We start from the raw sequence: 12425 nt of genomic DNA on the forward strand, positions 1-12425 counted from the left end.
TGTTACAAAATGATTTTCTGCAGAGCAGAAGGTGCTGAGCAGTGCAGAAACCGCAGCTGTGGGTGTGCAGAGCCGCAAGGCTGCAGCACTGCAGTGGGGGCTCCGCAGCAGCAGCACGACCACGAAAATGAAAATAACCCTCGGTGCTGAGGTGGGAGCACGGACAGGGAGGGACAGCCCCCTCCTCACCAGGTGGACAGCCAGACTATTAGTCCTCAAACTACTTTTGAAAAGAATTAGATTAGTTTATAAGGGATTGTCTAAGACTGGCATGAAATAATGCAACAGAGGAGCAGGGGCTGCCAGCTGCCCCAGGCCACCACGTGTCCCAGCCTGCACACACACTGTGCACAGGGTGAGAGTTCCCTCTGACCCCACCCCAGCCCCCACCCCTGTCTGGGCAGAGGTCTGCAGGCAGGGTGACTGGTATCAGCCCCCCATGGGGACAGCCAGGGTCACCCCTGCATGGCACAGCCAGCCCCCCCCAGTTCTATTCCCCCCCACCAGAGCTGAGCCCCCACCCCACCATACCTGGGAGAGCAACATGGGCCCCTCCAGCGGGGACTTCATCAGCTGGTTCAGGGAGAGGAAGAACTGCTTCAGCAAGCGCTGGAACTTGGCTGTCTCCTTCCCCTCGTAGAGCCTGCAACAGACAGAGTAAACCACAGCCACCCTACAGCCACCCCACTATCACCATGTCTGCTGGGGCCTCTCCTGACACCCCCATTAATTACAGTCTGGTCACAGGCAAGCCATGTGGTGACAAGGAGCATATTCAGGAGCACTTCAACACCTTCAGTGCCAGTCAAAAAGAAGTGGCTGCAGGGACTGGCAGGGAGCAGAGTGTGAGGGACACCATGTCACCACACTGTCACCATGTCCAGCTTACCCCACTGAGCTGCATGAGCACCATGGGTGTTCTGAGGGGCATGGGGGTAACCATGGTCAGCGTGGGGGACAGGAGAGGTCCCTGAAGTCAGGAAGGGTGCAGGGAGCTTTGGGGGGCACTGCCTTGGTGTGGTGCACAAGGTGCACAAGGTGACAAAGTGGGATGTGGCACGATGGCTCCTCGGAACAACCAGTGCCAGGATCCATCACAGCCCACTGGTGTCCAGACCTGCTGGAAACTGGGGATTCCCTTCCCCACACAGAGCTGCTGGGGGCCTGAGGCAATGAGCCCCCCCACCAGCCATCACCCTCATCATCCTCCTGCAAGCAGCCAGAGCCTCTCAGCCGGCTCCAGTGGTGCCTCGTAATCCAATAGATCCAGCAATCTGCAGTAACTTATTACAATTGCAATCTAATTCTTTAAATTACAGACTGTACAAATTGTAGCACCGTTTAAAGTATTTAGAATATCTGAGGAGCCTGTGTTACTGTGCTGTTCAGATTGCCAAGATAAAGAGAAGATGAATGAAAAAACTAAATGTCTTCAGGGATGTCCCCATTCCAACTCCAACTAATTCATGGGGCTGTTTGCAAATGCTGCAGATAATTAATTTTCTCTGCCAGAAGTTCTCTAAGCTAGGGTTTTGATCTAGTTTTGATCTGTGGCTCCCCTGGCCCCAGCAGCTGCTCCCAGCCCACCCCCACAGGACTCACAGGTGTACTTTTAGCCAAGGAGAATCAATCACATCTTAGCAAGCCCATCAATGGGATCGATACCCAGAGTGAGACCAGGGATCAAGGCAGGGAGCTCCCCACTCTGATGGGAATAGGCACCATGGAGGGACCAGGGCTCCCAGGGGTCTCCTCCAAGCAGCACTGGGCTGGTGGACCGCACACCAGGACAGGATGGCAGGTGGGGGAGGCACTTGACAGCACCAGCCATGGTGGGAAGAGGAAGCCAAGACCTTCTTAGCTGCCAAAGCAGCTGTGTCAGTCCCTGTCCACACCCCAGCTCCAGGGACGTGTCATGAGCGTCTGTGGGTCTGGCTGGGGGGAACAGGGCAGCGAGCTCAGGGGGACAGAGTGAGTGTGGGGGTCACAGTCCACATGTGGGGATGGGGGCTGCCTGATGGGAGCAGCCCCAGGGCATTGTTGCTCCAAACCACTACACCCCATGGCCAACAACCCCATGTACCCTGGCAGGCAAGATGGTGATGGGGGTGCAGTGTGGGCAGTGCAGACCTCCCAGCAGACTCCCCCTCACCTGAGATACCAAAGGGCCAGCGGAGGCCGGTTCTGAGCTTGCAGCTGTAGGGCTCCTGGAGGTCCATGCATCCCACCCAGATGATCTGGCACACCAGGAAAAGCCTCTCCCACTTCAGGTCCTTGCTGCCCAGGTCCTGGGGTGCAGGGGCTGCATGAGACAGACAGGGATGTGCTTCTACTGGCGCTGGGGAACCACCGGGTACCCGGGGCTGTGTGGGAGCATGAGACAGCGGGTGCAGGGCTCTGCTCCTGGCACCCCAGATCTGTCTTCAGCTGCTGGGGTGCCCCCTGCTGCTGTGCCCCACATTGGGGCTCAGCTGCAGGACACAGGGTCCTGCTGACCCAGGGAGCCTGGGGTGCACAGAATCATCAAATCACAGAATGGTTTTGGGTGGAAAATCCCTTCAGGATCACCTTCCCTCCGCACTGCCAAGACCACCACTAACCCATGTTCTGCAGCACCACATTTCCACAGCTTTGGAATCTCTCCAGGGGACAGGGACGCAGGGACATGCAGCCTATGCCAGCAGTGGGCGGGGGTCAGAGGTGGGCCAGTGCTGGGGGCACAGTGGGGGCTGGCAGTGCTGATGCAGCTCGTTAACATTGATTTTTCCTGGCTCATCTGCATCCTGAGGGCTCCACCGGGGCGTCCTGAGGATCAGCGCAGCTCTGCTGGTGCCACAGGAAAATCGCCGGCTCAGCGGGAGCTGCCCACACCCTGGGACTGACTGCGGCAGGGGACGGAGTCGAGATGGGGGTGTGGGCAGCCCGGCAGCCCCAGCGACCCTACACCCGTGTCAGGCCGGGGGTCTGCACCACGGGGCTGGGGAGGCACAGGAGAAACGGGCAGCAAGGAGAGAGCAGTGGGAATTTAGCTGCTCATGGATTCTCAGAGGCCCCGTGCGAGGGCTGGACACATCAGAAGTGCTGAAGCACCTGCTCCTGAGGGGTCTGTGCTCACCCTGATAAAGCTTTGGTGTTGTTGAGCAGCTCAAAGTCCTGGGGGACACCAGTGCTGGCCCAGCAGATCACATAGTTCTCACTGCAAGGGGGAGCAAGGGGTGAGGAGCCTGAGAGGGGTAAGGACCCCCCCAGAGTGTCCCTGCATGGGGGGGTTTCAGCCCACGGGCAAACCCCCCAACATGGCCGGAGCATTCAGACTTGGGCACAGTGCTGCTTGGCCCCTGTTGGTGTGTCTGGCCCCCTCCATGCAGACCCCTTGCTCAACCAGTGGCCACAGTCATGGCACACAGACTGGACCAGTGTGGCCATTCAAGCAGTGTGTGGACTTGATCTTGGAGCTCTTTTCCAGCCTCAATAATTCTGTGATTCTATGGGAGGGTGCCAGCATAAGTCACCCAACTCTGGGCTCACCAGCCCCTTGCATGGGGCCACTGGGGTCTGGCACTGGTTGAACAAGATGGGCAACCAAGGGTGAGCAACAGGAGCACAGAGAGGCAGGGTCTTCCCTGTGCAGAGGGGATGAGAGCAGGGATGCTTCCCAGAGCAGGGGTGTGGGTTCCCTGTACCCTCCTGATGGCACACTGCTCACCAGGGTCATACAGGGCCACGAGGAGCTGCGCCTCCTCCCCGATGTTGCAGATGAAGTTGTGCACACAGAGGGAGAGGCTGTGGGAGTGCAAAGCTGCCAGGCGGGCACTGTGGCCCAGCAGGCTCTGCTGCGGGCTCTCTGGGTTTCCAGGACACTCAGCCCCATGGCTCAGCCCCATGGCACAGCCAGGTGTGGGGCAGCAGTCTCTGGGCAAAGCAGGGACTCACCATCTCCTCCTGGATACACTCGGTGAGGGTCTGGGCAGCCCTCCTGCACGCCTGGAAGAGGCTGATGTAACCGGTCCTGTTGGGCTCCAGGATCCCGCACCACCAGATCCAGCTCCAGGATCCTGCAGAGGCCAGGATAAGGTGAGGCAGGACCTGGGGCTTGGCTGGGGCAGATGGGCACAGCTCTGTGCATCCCACAGGACCCACCTGCTCTCACACAGGCACGGCTGGCACAGGGCTGGGGGTGCGGGGCAGACCCCGATGCGTGCTGCCATCAGTAGAGCCCTGGCATGGAGACAAGAGCCGAGCAGCACCAGGGACACAACCCTGCCCCATCCAGGGCTCCTGGGTGACAGCCCTGTGCACCCACCAGCACTCAGTGTTCCTGGCCACTAGGGGACAACCAGCCACGACAGTGGGGACACCAGGTGCCCCAAGGACACGCAGTCAGGACGATGGGAATCCAGGGACAGCAAGCCAGGCTGGCAGGGACACTGCAGCAGTGCGGGGGAAGGGTGGAGTAGATGCCCCCTCCACGCTTCATCCTCACTTATTGCCGTAGTCAATCCTGCTGGTCACTTCCTTCTTGAGCTGCAGGAGCTCCACGGCAAGGGAGCGGGGGGGTGGGCGAGCCACTGGGGTGGGAGGGTAGGAGAAGCCGGGTGGTGGTCGAGAGCGTTTCGGGTCCCGAGTCCAGAGAGATGGAGGGGGCAACCGGAATCGTCACCGCTCGGTCTGGGAGCTCCATCTGCCGGCACACACCGGCGGCACACCGGGAGCCGCCGGGACTGTATGCGAGGTCCCAGTAAGGGATGCTCGGCGTCTGTACGGGAAGCCCCGCAACGGCACCAGGATGCCTGGCACGGTCACGAAATGGTCGGCACCGGGACGCCCAGCGCCGGTACGGGATATCCGATAGCGGGTATGCTCCGCACCGGTACGAAGGGGTCGGCACCGGAATGCCCGGCACGAGATGCCTCAGCGCCCATACAGGATGTCCGCAAGATGTGCTGCAGCCGCTCGCAACACCCAGCACCGGAGGGCACCCGGGAATGAGGCTGTATGCCGGGCACGGTCCAGCCCGGAACACGGACCGGAGCCCCGTCCAGGAGCGCTGCCGGGGCGAGGCCTCCTTTGCCGGGGCCGGGCTCTGTGCGGCTGCTCCGGTCAGACACGGGGAGGGTCCGGGAGTTCGGGGGTTCGGGAATCCGGCCCGGTGCCCGCCACGCAGGCAGCACCATCACTGACACCGGGGCCGCGCGCCGGGAGGCGGGGAACACCCCGCGGCGCTGATTGGCTGCCGCGGCGGGGCCACGTGACAGCGCAGCAGTCACCTGACTGCTCCCGGCAAGGCCCGAGGTGGCGGCGGCGCGCGCAGGTGAGCGGCGAGCCGCACGGGCCAGAACCAGAACCGGAACCGAAACCGGAACCGGATCCGGGGCCAGAACTAAGGGGGGAGATTGGGATCAGCCCCCGACGCTGGCCCCTTCGGTGCGGTCCGGCCCGGTCCGGTCCAGTCCAGTCCGATCCCATCCCATCCCGTGCCGGTGCGCAGGTGTGCAGGGTCCGATCCGATCCGTGCCGGTGCCCCACCGGCCCTTACGGCCCGCGCCATTCGGGTCCGAGCGTTGGGCCGGCCCCGGGCTGCCCGGCCGCCTCCGCCCCACGCCTTCCGGCCCGGGCCCCTCTACAGAGGTCGCTTGAGCCCCGCTCGGATCTATCGGGCTCGCCCCGTGGCCCGGTCCGGGTTTGTTCCCCTGGTCCCGTGACAGCAGGTTCCCCGGTCCCCTGCCTGTTTCAGACAGCTCCCCCTGCGTCCTGCCTGTCCCCCCCCGGTCCCTTGCCTGTCCCTGTCGCCCCATGGTGGGCCAGGCCGGGCTGCGGGTGAGGGGTGGGCCAGCGCCGGGATCCCCCGGTTCTGCTGTGACCCCACTCCACTTCCCACCTGCCCTCACAGCACCGGTGGTTGTGTCCCCGCCATGGCGGGCAGCGGGGCCCCCGGCTCCCCGTCCCGGCAGAGCGGGCCTGACTCAGGGCTGGAGGAGGAAGAAGAGGAGGAGGACCCGGACCTGGGCTGTGACGGGGACCTGGAGGTGAACCCCTACGACGGGCTGCCCTTCTCCTCACGGTACTACGAGCTGCTGCGGCAGCGCCGGGAGCTGCCGGTCTGGACCACCAAGTACAGCTTCATGGAGAACCTAGAAGGCAACAGCGGCATCATCCTGGTGTCTGGGCCTCCTGGCACCGGCAAGAGCACCCAGGTGAGTGGGGGGATGTGCCAGGGACACCAGCAGCCCCACGGGGCTTCAGCTCCACCCGTGGGCATGTGGCAGCGGTGGGGCTGTTGTGGGGCAGGGCTAGTGCAGAGCTGGGGTGTCGTGCACCGGGCCCCTGGCAAGGCCTGTCACGAGTCAGGGGCTGCTGGCTGCTGTGCTGTATGGAGCAGCAGGCAGGCACCGGGACTGGGAACCAGCTGGGCCCGGGGCTGGGCCCGGGGCTGGGCTGGGGTGTGCGGGACATGGGTGAGTGTGCTGCACAGTGACAGCAGGTCCAGGGAACCCTGGCAGCCGTGCCACAATACCTGGAGACATCATCAGGCAGACTTTGACCGGGGGAGGGATCTGGGGCAGCCAGCGTGGACCGGGTCACCTCCTGGCAGCTGCCGGCTCTGCAGCTACGAGGGTGTTGGCCATGGGCTTGGGGCTGTGTGCCCAAACCACCCTCTCAAACATGACCCTGCTGCAGCGAAGCCTGGGTTTGGCCATGGTTCCATCCAATGTGCTCAGGGATGGGTTTGGAGAATGAAGTCCTGGTGCAGGTGCTGGTCTGGTGTGTCCCCAAGGCCAGGTTGCTCTGGGTGTGGGTACCTGCCCACAGTCTCTGCAGGGCCTTGGACCACAAGTTCAGGGAATGTGGCTTGAATCTGATCCTGCACATTGGTGCCCTGGCACCCCTCAAACACCATGGCTGTGCAGTCCCAGGCCCTGTCCCCTGTCCTCCTGTCCCTGCAGATCCCGCAGTGGTGCGCCGAGTATGCCCTGTCCCTGCAGTTTGCCCACGGGCTGGTGGCCTGCACCCAGCCCCACAGCCTGGCTGCCCTCAGCCTCTCCCTACGCGTGGCCGATGAGATGGACCTCAACCTGGGCCACGAGGTCGGCTACTCCGTCCCCCATGAAGACTGCTGCACCACAGAGACCATTCTCAGGTACGGGGGTGGGTGGGGGCCCCCGAGGGCTGGCTGTGCCAACAGACCCCCTCGCATCACACTCTAATCCTGCTGAGCTGCCCGGCCCCAGCCTAATCTCTTAATCCAGCCTGGCGTCATTGGAGTTGCTCCCAGGGCTGCAGAGGGGGCTCCTGTGGTTGGGGGGGCGAGGTGTGTGGGGATGGTCCCAGGGGCACAGCCGGGGGTTCCCCCCACACTGAGGGGGTAGGGTTGGCACAGGTTCTGCTCGGATGAGATGCTGCTGCGGGAGATGACGTCGGACCCGCTACTGCGGCAGTACGGGGTGGTGGTGCTGGACGAGGTACAGGAGCGGACGGTGCCCACCGACGTGCTGCTGGGGCTGCTGAAGGATGTGCTGCGCCAGCGCCCGCCCCTCAAGGTCGTGGTGGTCACCTCACTGGCCATGGAGGAGCAGCTCTGTGCCTTCTGTGAGGACCCCCCCGTGGTGCGGGTGCCGGGGCCTGGGCCCCCTCCCCAACTGCTCTACAGGGACTTGCCAGCCCATGGCCACGTGGCGGCTGCTTGCCAGGCTGTGTTGGACATCCACCGGCGGCAGGAGCCCGGACACGTCCTGCTCTTCCTGGCCAGTGAGCAGGTGGGCTACAGGCATAGCTACTGGGGGATGATTTGTCAAAGGTTTGGGGGTCCCTGTCAGCTGTGTGCAGGGAGCCCTGGGGTTAGCAGGGACAGACTCCCTGCTGAGGGGATGTGGACACTGTGGGGTCCAGGGGCTTTTATCCCAGGGCACCAGGAGGCAGCTACAGGACTCTGGGCATCACTTGTGTCCCCTGTCCGTCCCCACAGGAGATCACTGAGTGCTGCCGAGCCCTCCGGACTGAGGCCATGGCACTGAACCCCGGGCTGGGCCCGCTGCTGGTGCTGCCCCTGCACCCTGGGGTGGGACGGGCAGCACAGAGGGTGTATGAAGGGCCAGAGGAGAGCAGCCGGGGTCGGCGGGTGGTTGTCACCCACTGGCTGGGGGACTCGTCCTTCTCGATGGGGACTGTGCGCTTCGTCATCGACGCAGGGCTGGAGCTGCGCAGCGTGAGTGGGGGCTCAGACGAGTCACCGGGGGGGGGGGAACTGGTGGTCTGCAGGGTCTGTTTGGAGTGCCCCAGGCTGGGGTCACAGGGTGGGGGGCCAGTCTGGGGGTGCCCCCTCTGACCCTGCGCCCACAGGTCTACAACCCCCGCATCCGGGCAGAGTCCCAGGTGCTGCGACCCATCAGCCAGAGCCAGGCTGAGTCCCGCATGCAGCGAGCTGCAGGCAGCCCCCCAGGTGAGAACCTCACCCTGGTGGCCCTGAAACTTTCACCCCACACCGCCAGGCCCCTGCCTGTGCCTGCTTCTCTGTCCCTGGACCCTGTCCCTGCCACCACAACCCCTCTCCAGCAGGTACCTGCCTGCGCCTCTACTCAGAAACTTTCTACGAGCAGCGCCTGCCCCCCAGCCCCGTGCCCCACGTCAGTGAGACCAGCCTCAGCCGCCTCGTCCTGCTGCTGAAGCGCCTGGACATCGCCGACATGGGACAGTGTGACTTCCTCGACCGCCCAGGTGGTGCCTGTGGGGCACAGGGGGCTAGGCATGGCATGGGGGGGTAGGGGAGTAGTTGGAACCTGGCTGTGGCTGTCCCTACTGTTGGGGTTGTCACTAGAGAGGGCTGGAGGGTCTGGTGGGGGCAGGAGGAGGTTGGTGGGGCAGGCAGCCAACTGATGTCCTGCCCCAGCCCCTGAGTCACTGATGCAAGCATTGGAGGACCTGGACTACCTGGCAGCCCTGGATGATGATGGAAACCTCTCGGAAGTGGGGATCATCATGTCAGAGTTCCCACTGGACCCCCAGCTGGCCAAGGCGCTCATCGCCTCCTGCGAGTTTGACTGTGTGGAGGAGATGGTCAGCCTGGCTGCCATGCTCACAGGTACTGGCCAGGGGGCTTGGGGCAGCCCCCTGGGAGCCAGCTCTAGCAGGGGTGGTGTTGAGGTGCACATGGTGACCATCTGCCTGTGCTGTCCCCAGTTTCCCCCTGCTTTGTTCTCCCATCCTCACACCTGGAGGAGGCGGTGGCCCTACGCCAGCATGCCCTGCTGCACCCGGACGGAGACCACTTCACTCTCATCAACATCTTCAATGCCTTCCAGCAGAGTGAGTGTGGGACAGGAGTGTCCCCTGGCTCCCTCACATGTCCCCTGCTCCTTTGGGGAGCAAAGCTCTGCAGCCATGGTCGTCACCCCCTCCCACACCCCTAGTAAGGGCATTCCAGCCCCAGCCTGTCCCCACCACATTGAGGGGACGTGGTCTGTGGGTGCAGCAGCAGCACACAGGGTTCCGTGGCCCCTTAGCCCCCAGGACAGCCCCCATAGGGATCCCTGCTCTGTCCCTATCCCCGCGGTGCTGACCCCACTGTCCCTGCAGACAATGCAGATGAGGGCTGGTGCCGCAAGCACGGGCTGAGCGGGGAGGCCCTGCGGCTGGCAGGGGTGGTGCGGGCAGAGCTGCTGGAGGTGATGCGCCGCATCGAGCTGCCCGTCTCACCCCCCGCCTTCGGGACCCACACCAACGTCCTCAACATCCGGCGCGCCCTCATCTCCGGGTACTTCCTCAAGGTGAGCCAGGGGTGGCTGGGGGTCAGGCTGGGGCGTGGGGGTCATGCCAGCCAGCCCCCTGCCCTTCCTCTCTGCTCCCCAGGTGGCCCGGGACATCGATGGCTCCGGCAACTACGTGATGCTGACCCACAAGCACGTGGCCCACCTGTCCCCAGCCTGCTGCTACCTGCAGTGCCAGCCCCCCCAGCGCCTGCCCCCCTGGCTCCTCTACCATGAGTTCTCCATTTCGCAGGACAACTGCCTTCGCATCGTCTCCGAGATCCAGCCCCAGATGTGAGGACCTGGGTGACATCCAGGCTGTGTCCCTGCATGGCCTCGGAGCTGGCACTATCCTGGGAGCACAGCAGAGCCCAGGGCACAACACTGGGCCTGGGTCTCCTCTCCTGGGAGCACTGTTCGTGTGGAAAGGGAGTGAGGAGGCTGCTCCAGGGCAGCCCCATTGACCCCCCTGTCTCTGCAGGCTGGTGGAGCTGGCGCCCCAGTACTACCTGAGCAATCTGCCTCCCAGCGAGAGCCGTGACCTGCTGATGGAGCTGCGGGAGAAGGTGGTGGCTGCCGAGGATGTGCCGGCAGTGCCGGAGCCGCTGGAGGAGGCAGCTGGTGGCGAGGACGAGGAGAGGGAAGTCTGCATGTTGCAGTGAGCTGGAGCTACCCCAGCCCCCACGTCGGGGACATCCAGCCTTGGCTGTGATCCCTGGGGACGGGAGACCCCCGGGGAGGCCATGCTGCTGTGGGGGCCAACCAAGCTCCAGGAAGGCAAGGGCAGAGCCTCTGACACTGCCACAGCTGCCAGTGGCCATGGGACCAGCCCCTGGCATTGCCCCAGGACAGAGCCTGGTTTGGGGGAGTGCTGGCCCCGGGCCAGGGCTGTCCTGGGCATCCTCCCCACCTGGGCACCTTCACCCCGTGTTTGCCCAGGGGCTGCCACGGGACTGGGGCTGCTGACCCTGCCTGTCCTGCTCCTTTCCATCGGGGGAGCAGCCCCCTGGGGCCGAGGGGCCACTCGTGGGTCTCTCCTGTATAAAGTTTTGTGTCCTTTGCTCCTGGTCTCTTGTCTCTGATGGCCTCCAAGGGCTCGTGCCACAGAGGGTCGGGCTAAGGTGGAGTGGGTGGTTTCTGAGCACGAGTGACTCCTGGTCTTGCTCAGCTCCCGCCTCCGGTTCTGGGCAGGGTACCAGTGCCCGGGACACGCCCACGTGCCGAGGGCAGGCCTGGCCTTTGGGCTGGGTTTTCCCCTCCACGGTTGTGGCTCGTCTGCAGAATCGATGGGGAAGCTGCAGCCCAGGCAAGGGCAGGCGGATGGATTGCGCAGCAGCTCCTGCTGCCTCTGGGATAGGACGGGGCACAGGTGCTCCTCTGGGGCCAGGTGTTCCCTTTCCCCTTGGGTTCCCCCTTCCTGCCTTGGAGTCTCCATCTTTCCAGCAAGTCCCACTTCTCTCCCAACTCCTGGCACCATGGCAATGGGCTGAGCTGCTGCCTGGGGAGCCTGAAGGTTCCCCAGCTCTAGCCCCAGGACAGACCCCTCAGCATGGGGCTGCTGTGTCCCAGCAGCTGCCCCCCTGCCTCTCCCTCCCTCCAGGCCATGCACAGGGGTTCTATTTTTCCCAGTAAGCAGTCCGGAGGCTCCACTGCCCCGTCCCCTCTGCAGCACCTCAAAGGCTGAGCGGAAAGGTGAGGTCTGGGCCTCTCCACAGCCTCTGCACAGCCACAACTTTCCCTTCACTTTCTAGGAACCCAACAGTACATAATTAGGAGTGGCAGGGTGCAGCTCACACCTGGCCTCGGGGTGGAGGGGCTGCCCTGGCCCCTGGCCCCTCGCCCTGGGGTGGATGGGGGCTGCTGCTGAACATACCCCATGGAGCACTGTGCCAGATGGGGCCCAGCACCATTTGTGGGACCACCGGGGGCTCTAGCACATTGCAGCTGCCCAGCGCTGCCCCTTCTCCCAGGAGTTCCCCGGGCAAAGACCCCTCCTCACTGCCCCCCAGGCCTTGTCCTGCCCCTCTGCAAATAGAGGGCACAGAGGAGACATGGTTGGGAGTGTACACATAGCAGGTGCACATCAGCTGGAGCCCCTAGACATCCTGGCAGGACACCAAGGCCAATCAACAACGCCGTCCCTGAGCCCATATGGACACTCCCTTGTCCCCCACCCCTCGTGAGCAGGGGCATGGATGGGGCTGGGGGCATCCCCCCGTTATGGCAGCCACCAGCACCCCACACCCACATTCCTACTCTCTCATGTGGTTCAGAAAAGGCTTTTTCCCTCCAGTAAAGATACCCCTTTACCACTACAGATATCTGTAGCAAGACGAACCTCTTTTAGGGCACGGCGCTCCAAGGTCCAACCAGGTGTTCCAGCAGAAACTCACGAATAGTGCTCTGAGTCTATTGCCCTCAGGGCTGACTATCCTGGATCGGTGCTACTGTCCCAAAAATGGCTAGCCTCCTCCCTGGCTTCCTCAGGAGTGAGCTTTATTGGCCCCCTAATCCTGCTCACGCGCAGTAGGGGCCCGCCCTAATCAGGCACAGGTGGGTTTAACACAAGCTCATGCCCACTACCTGGCAATTGGTGGCGCCTGGTTGCCTCATTTCACTACAGATATCTGTTAGCTGATGGGGGCGCTCAAGATGCCCCAATTGACCCCTTCCTCACAGGGGAAA

At 63.4% G+C, this 12425-nt stretch overlaps 1 protein-coding gene across 2 annotated transcripts; it reads left to right on the forward strand.

Annotated features, from left to right (window-relative positions):
- Window positions 1-5200: 5200 nt before the first annotated feature.
- Window positions 5201-10800, forward strand: DQX1 (DEAQ-box RNA dependent ATPase 1). 2 transcript variants are annotated; one of them, XM_071753025.1, is made up of 12 exons: window positions 5201-5311; window positions 5891-6194; window positions 6945-7138; window positions 7379-7754; window positions 7964-8203; window positions 8338-8437; window positions 8551-8712; window positions 8885-9076; window positions 9175-9300; window positions 9571-9761; window positions 9844-10034; window positions 10222-10800. In XM_071753025.1, exons 2-12 carry the CDS (start codon window positions 5913-5915, stop codon window positions 10400-10402), a joined length of 2235 nt encoding a protein of 744 aa, XP_071609126.1. In that variant the 5' UTR covers window positions 5201-5311; window positions 5891-5912; the 3' UTR covers window positions 10403-10800. The 2 variants fall into 2 exon arrangements, with proteins under 2 accessions (XP_071609126.1, XP_071609127.1); XM_071753026.1 differs by having other exon boundaries at window positions 8554-8712.
- Window positions 10801-12425: the final 1625 nt, after the last annotated feature.

This window comes from Heliangelus exortis, chromosome 10 (genome assembly GCF_036169615.1).
Source record: "Heliangelus exortis chromosome 10, bHelExo1.hap1, whole genome shotgun sequence".
In the NCBI taxonomy this organism is placed as follows: Eukaryota; Metazoa; Chordata; class Aves; order Apodiformes; family Trochilidae; genus Heliangelus; species Heliangelus exortis.

Bases quoted from the DNA above. Each gene is read 5' to 3' on its own strand.
- DQX1 (XM_071753025.1), top strand. From the start codon at position 5,913: ATGGCGGGCAGCGGGGCCCCCGGCTCCCCGTCCCGGCAGAGCGGGCCT. The intron at 7,139-7,378 runs GTACGGGGGTGG...GGGTTGGCACAG, and splicing joins ACCACAGAGACCATTCTCAG to GTTCTGCTCGGATGAGATGC. The intron at 10,035-10,221 runs GTGAGGACCTGG...CTGTCTCTGCAG, and splicing joins TCCGAGATCCAGCCCCAGAT to GCTGGTGGAGCTGGCGCCCC.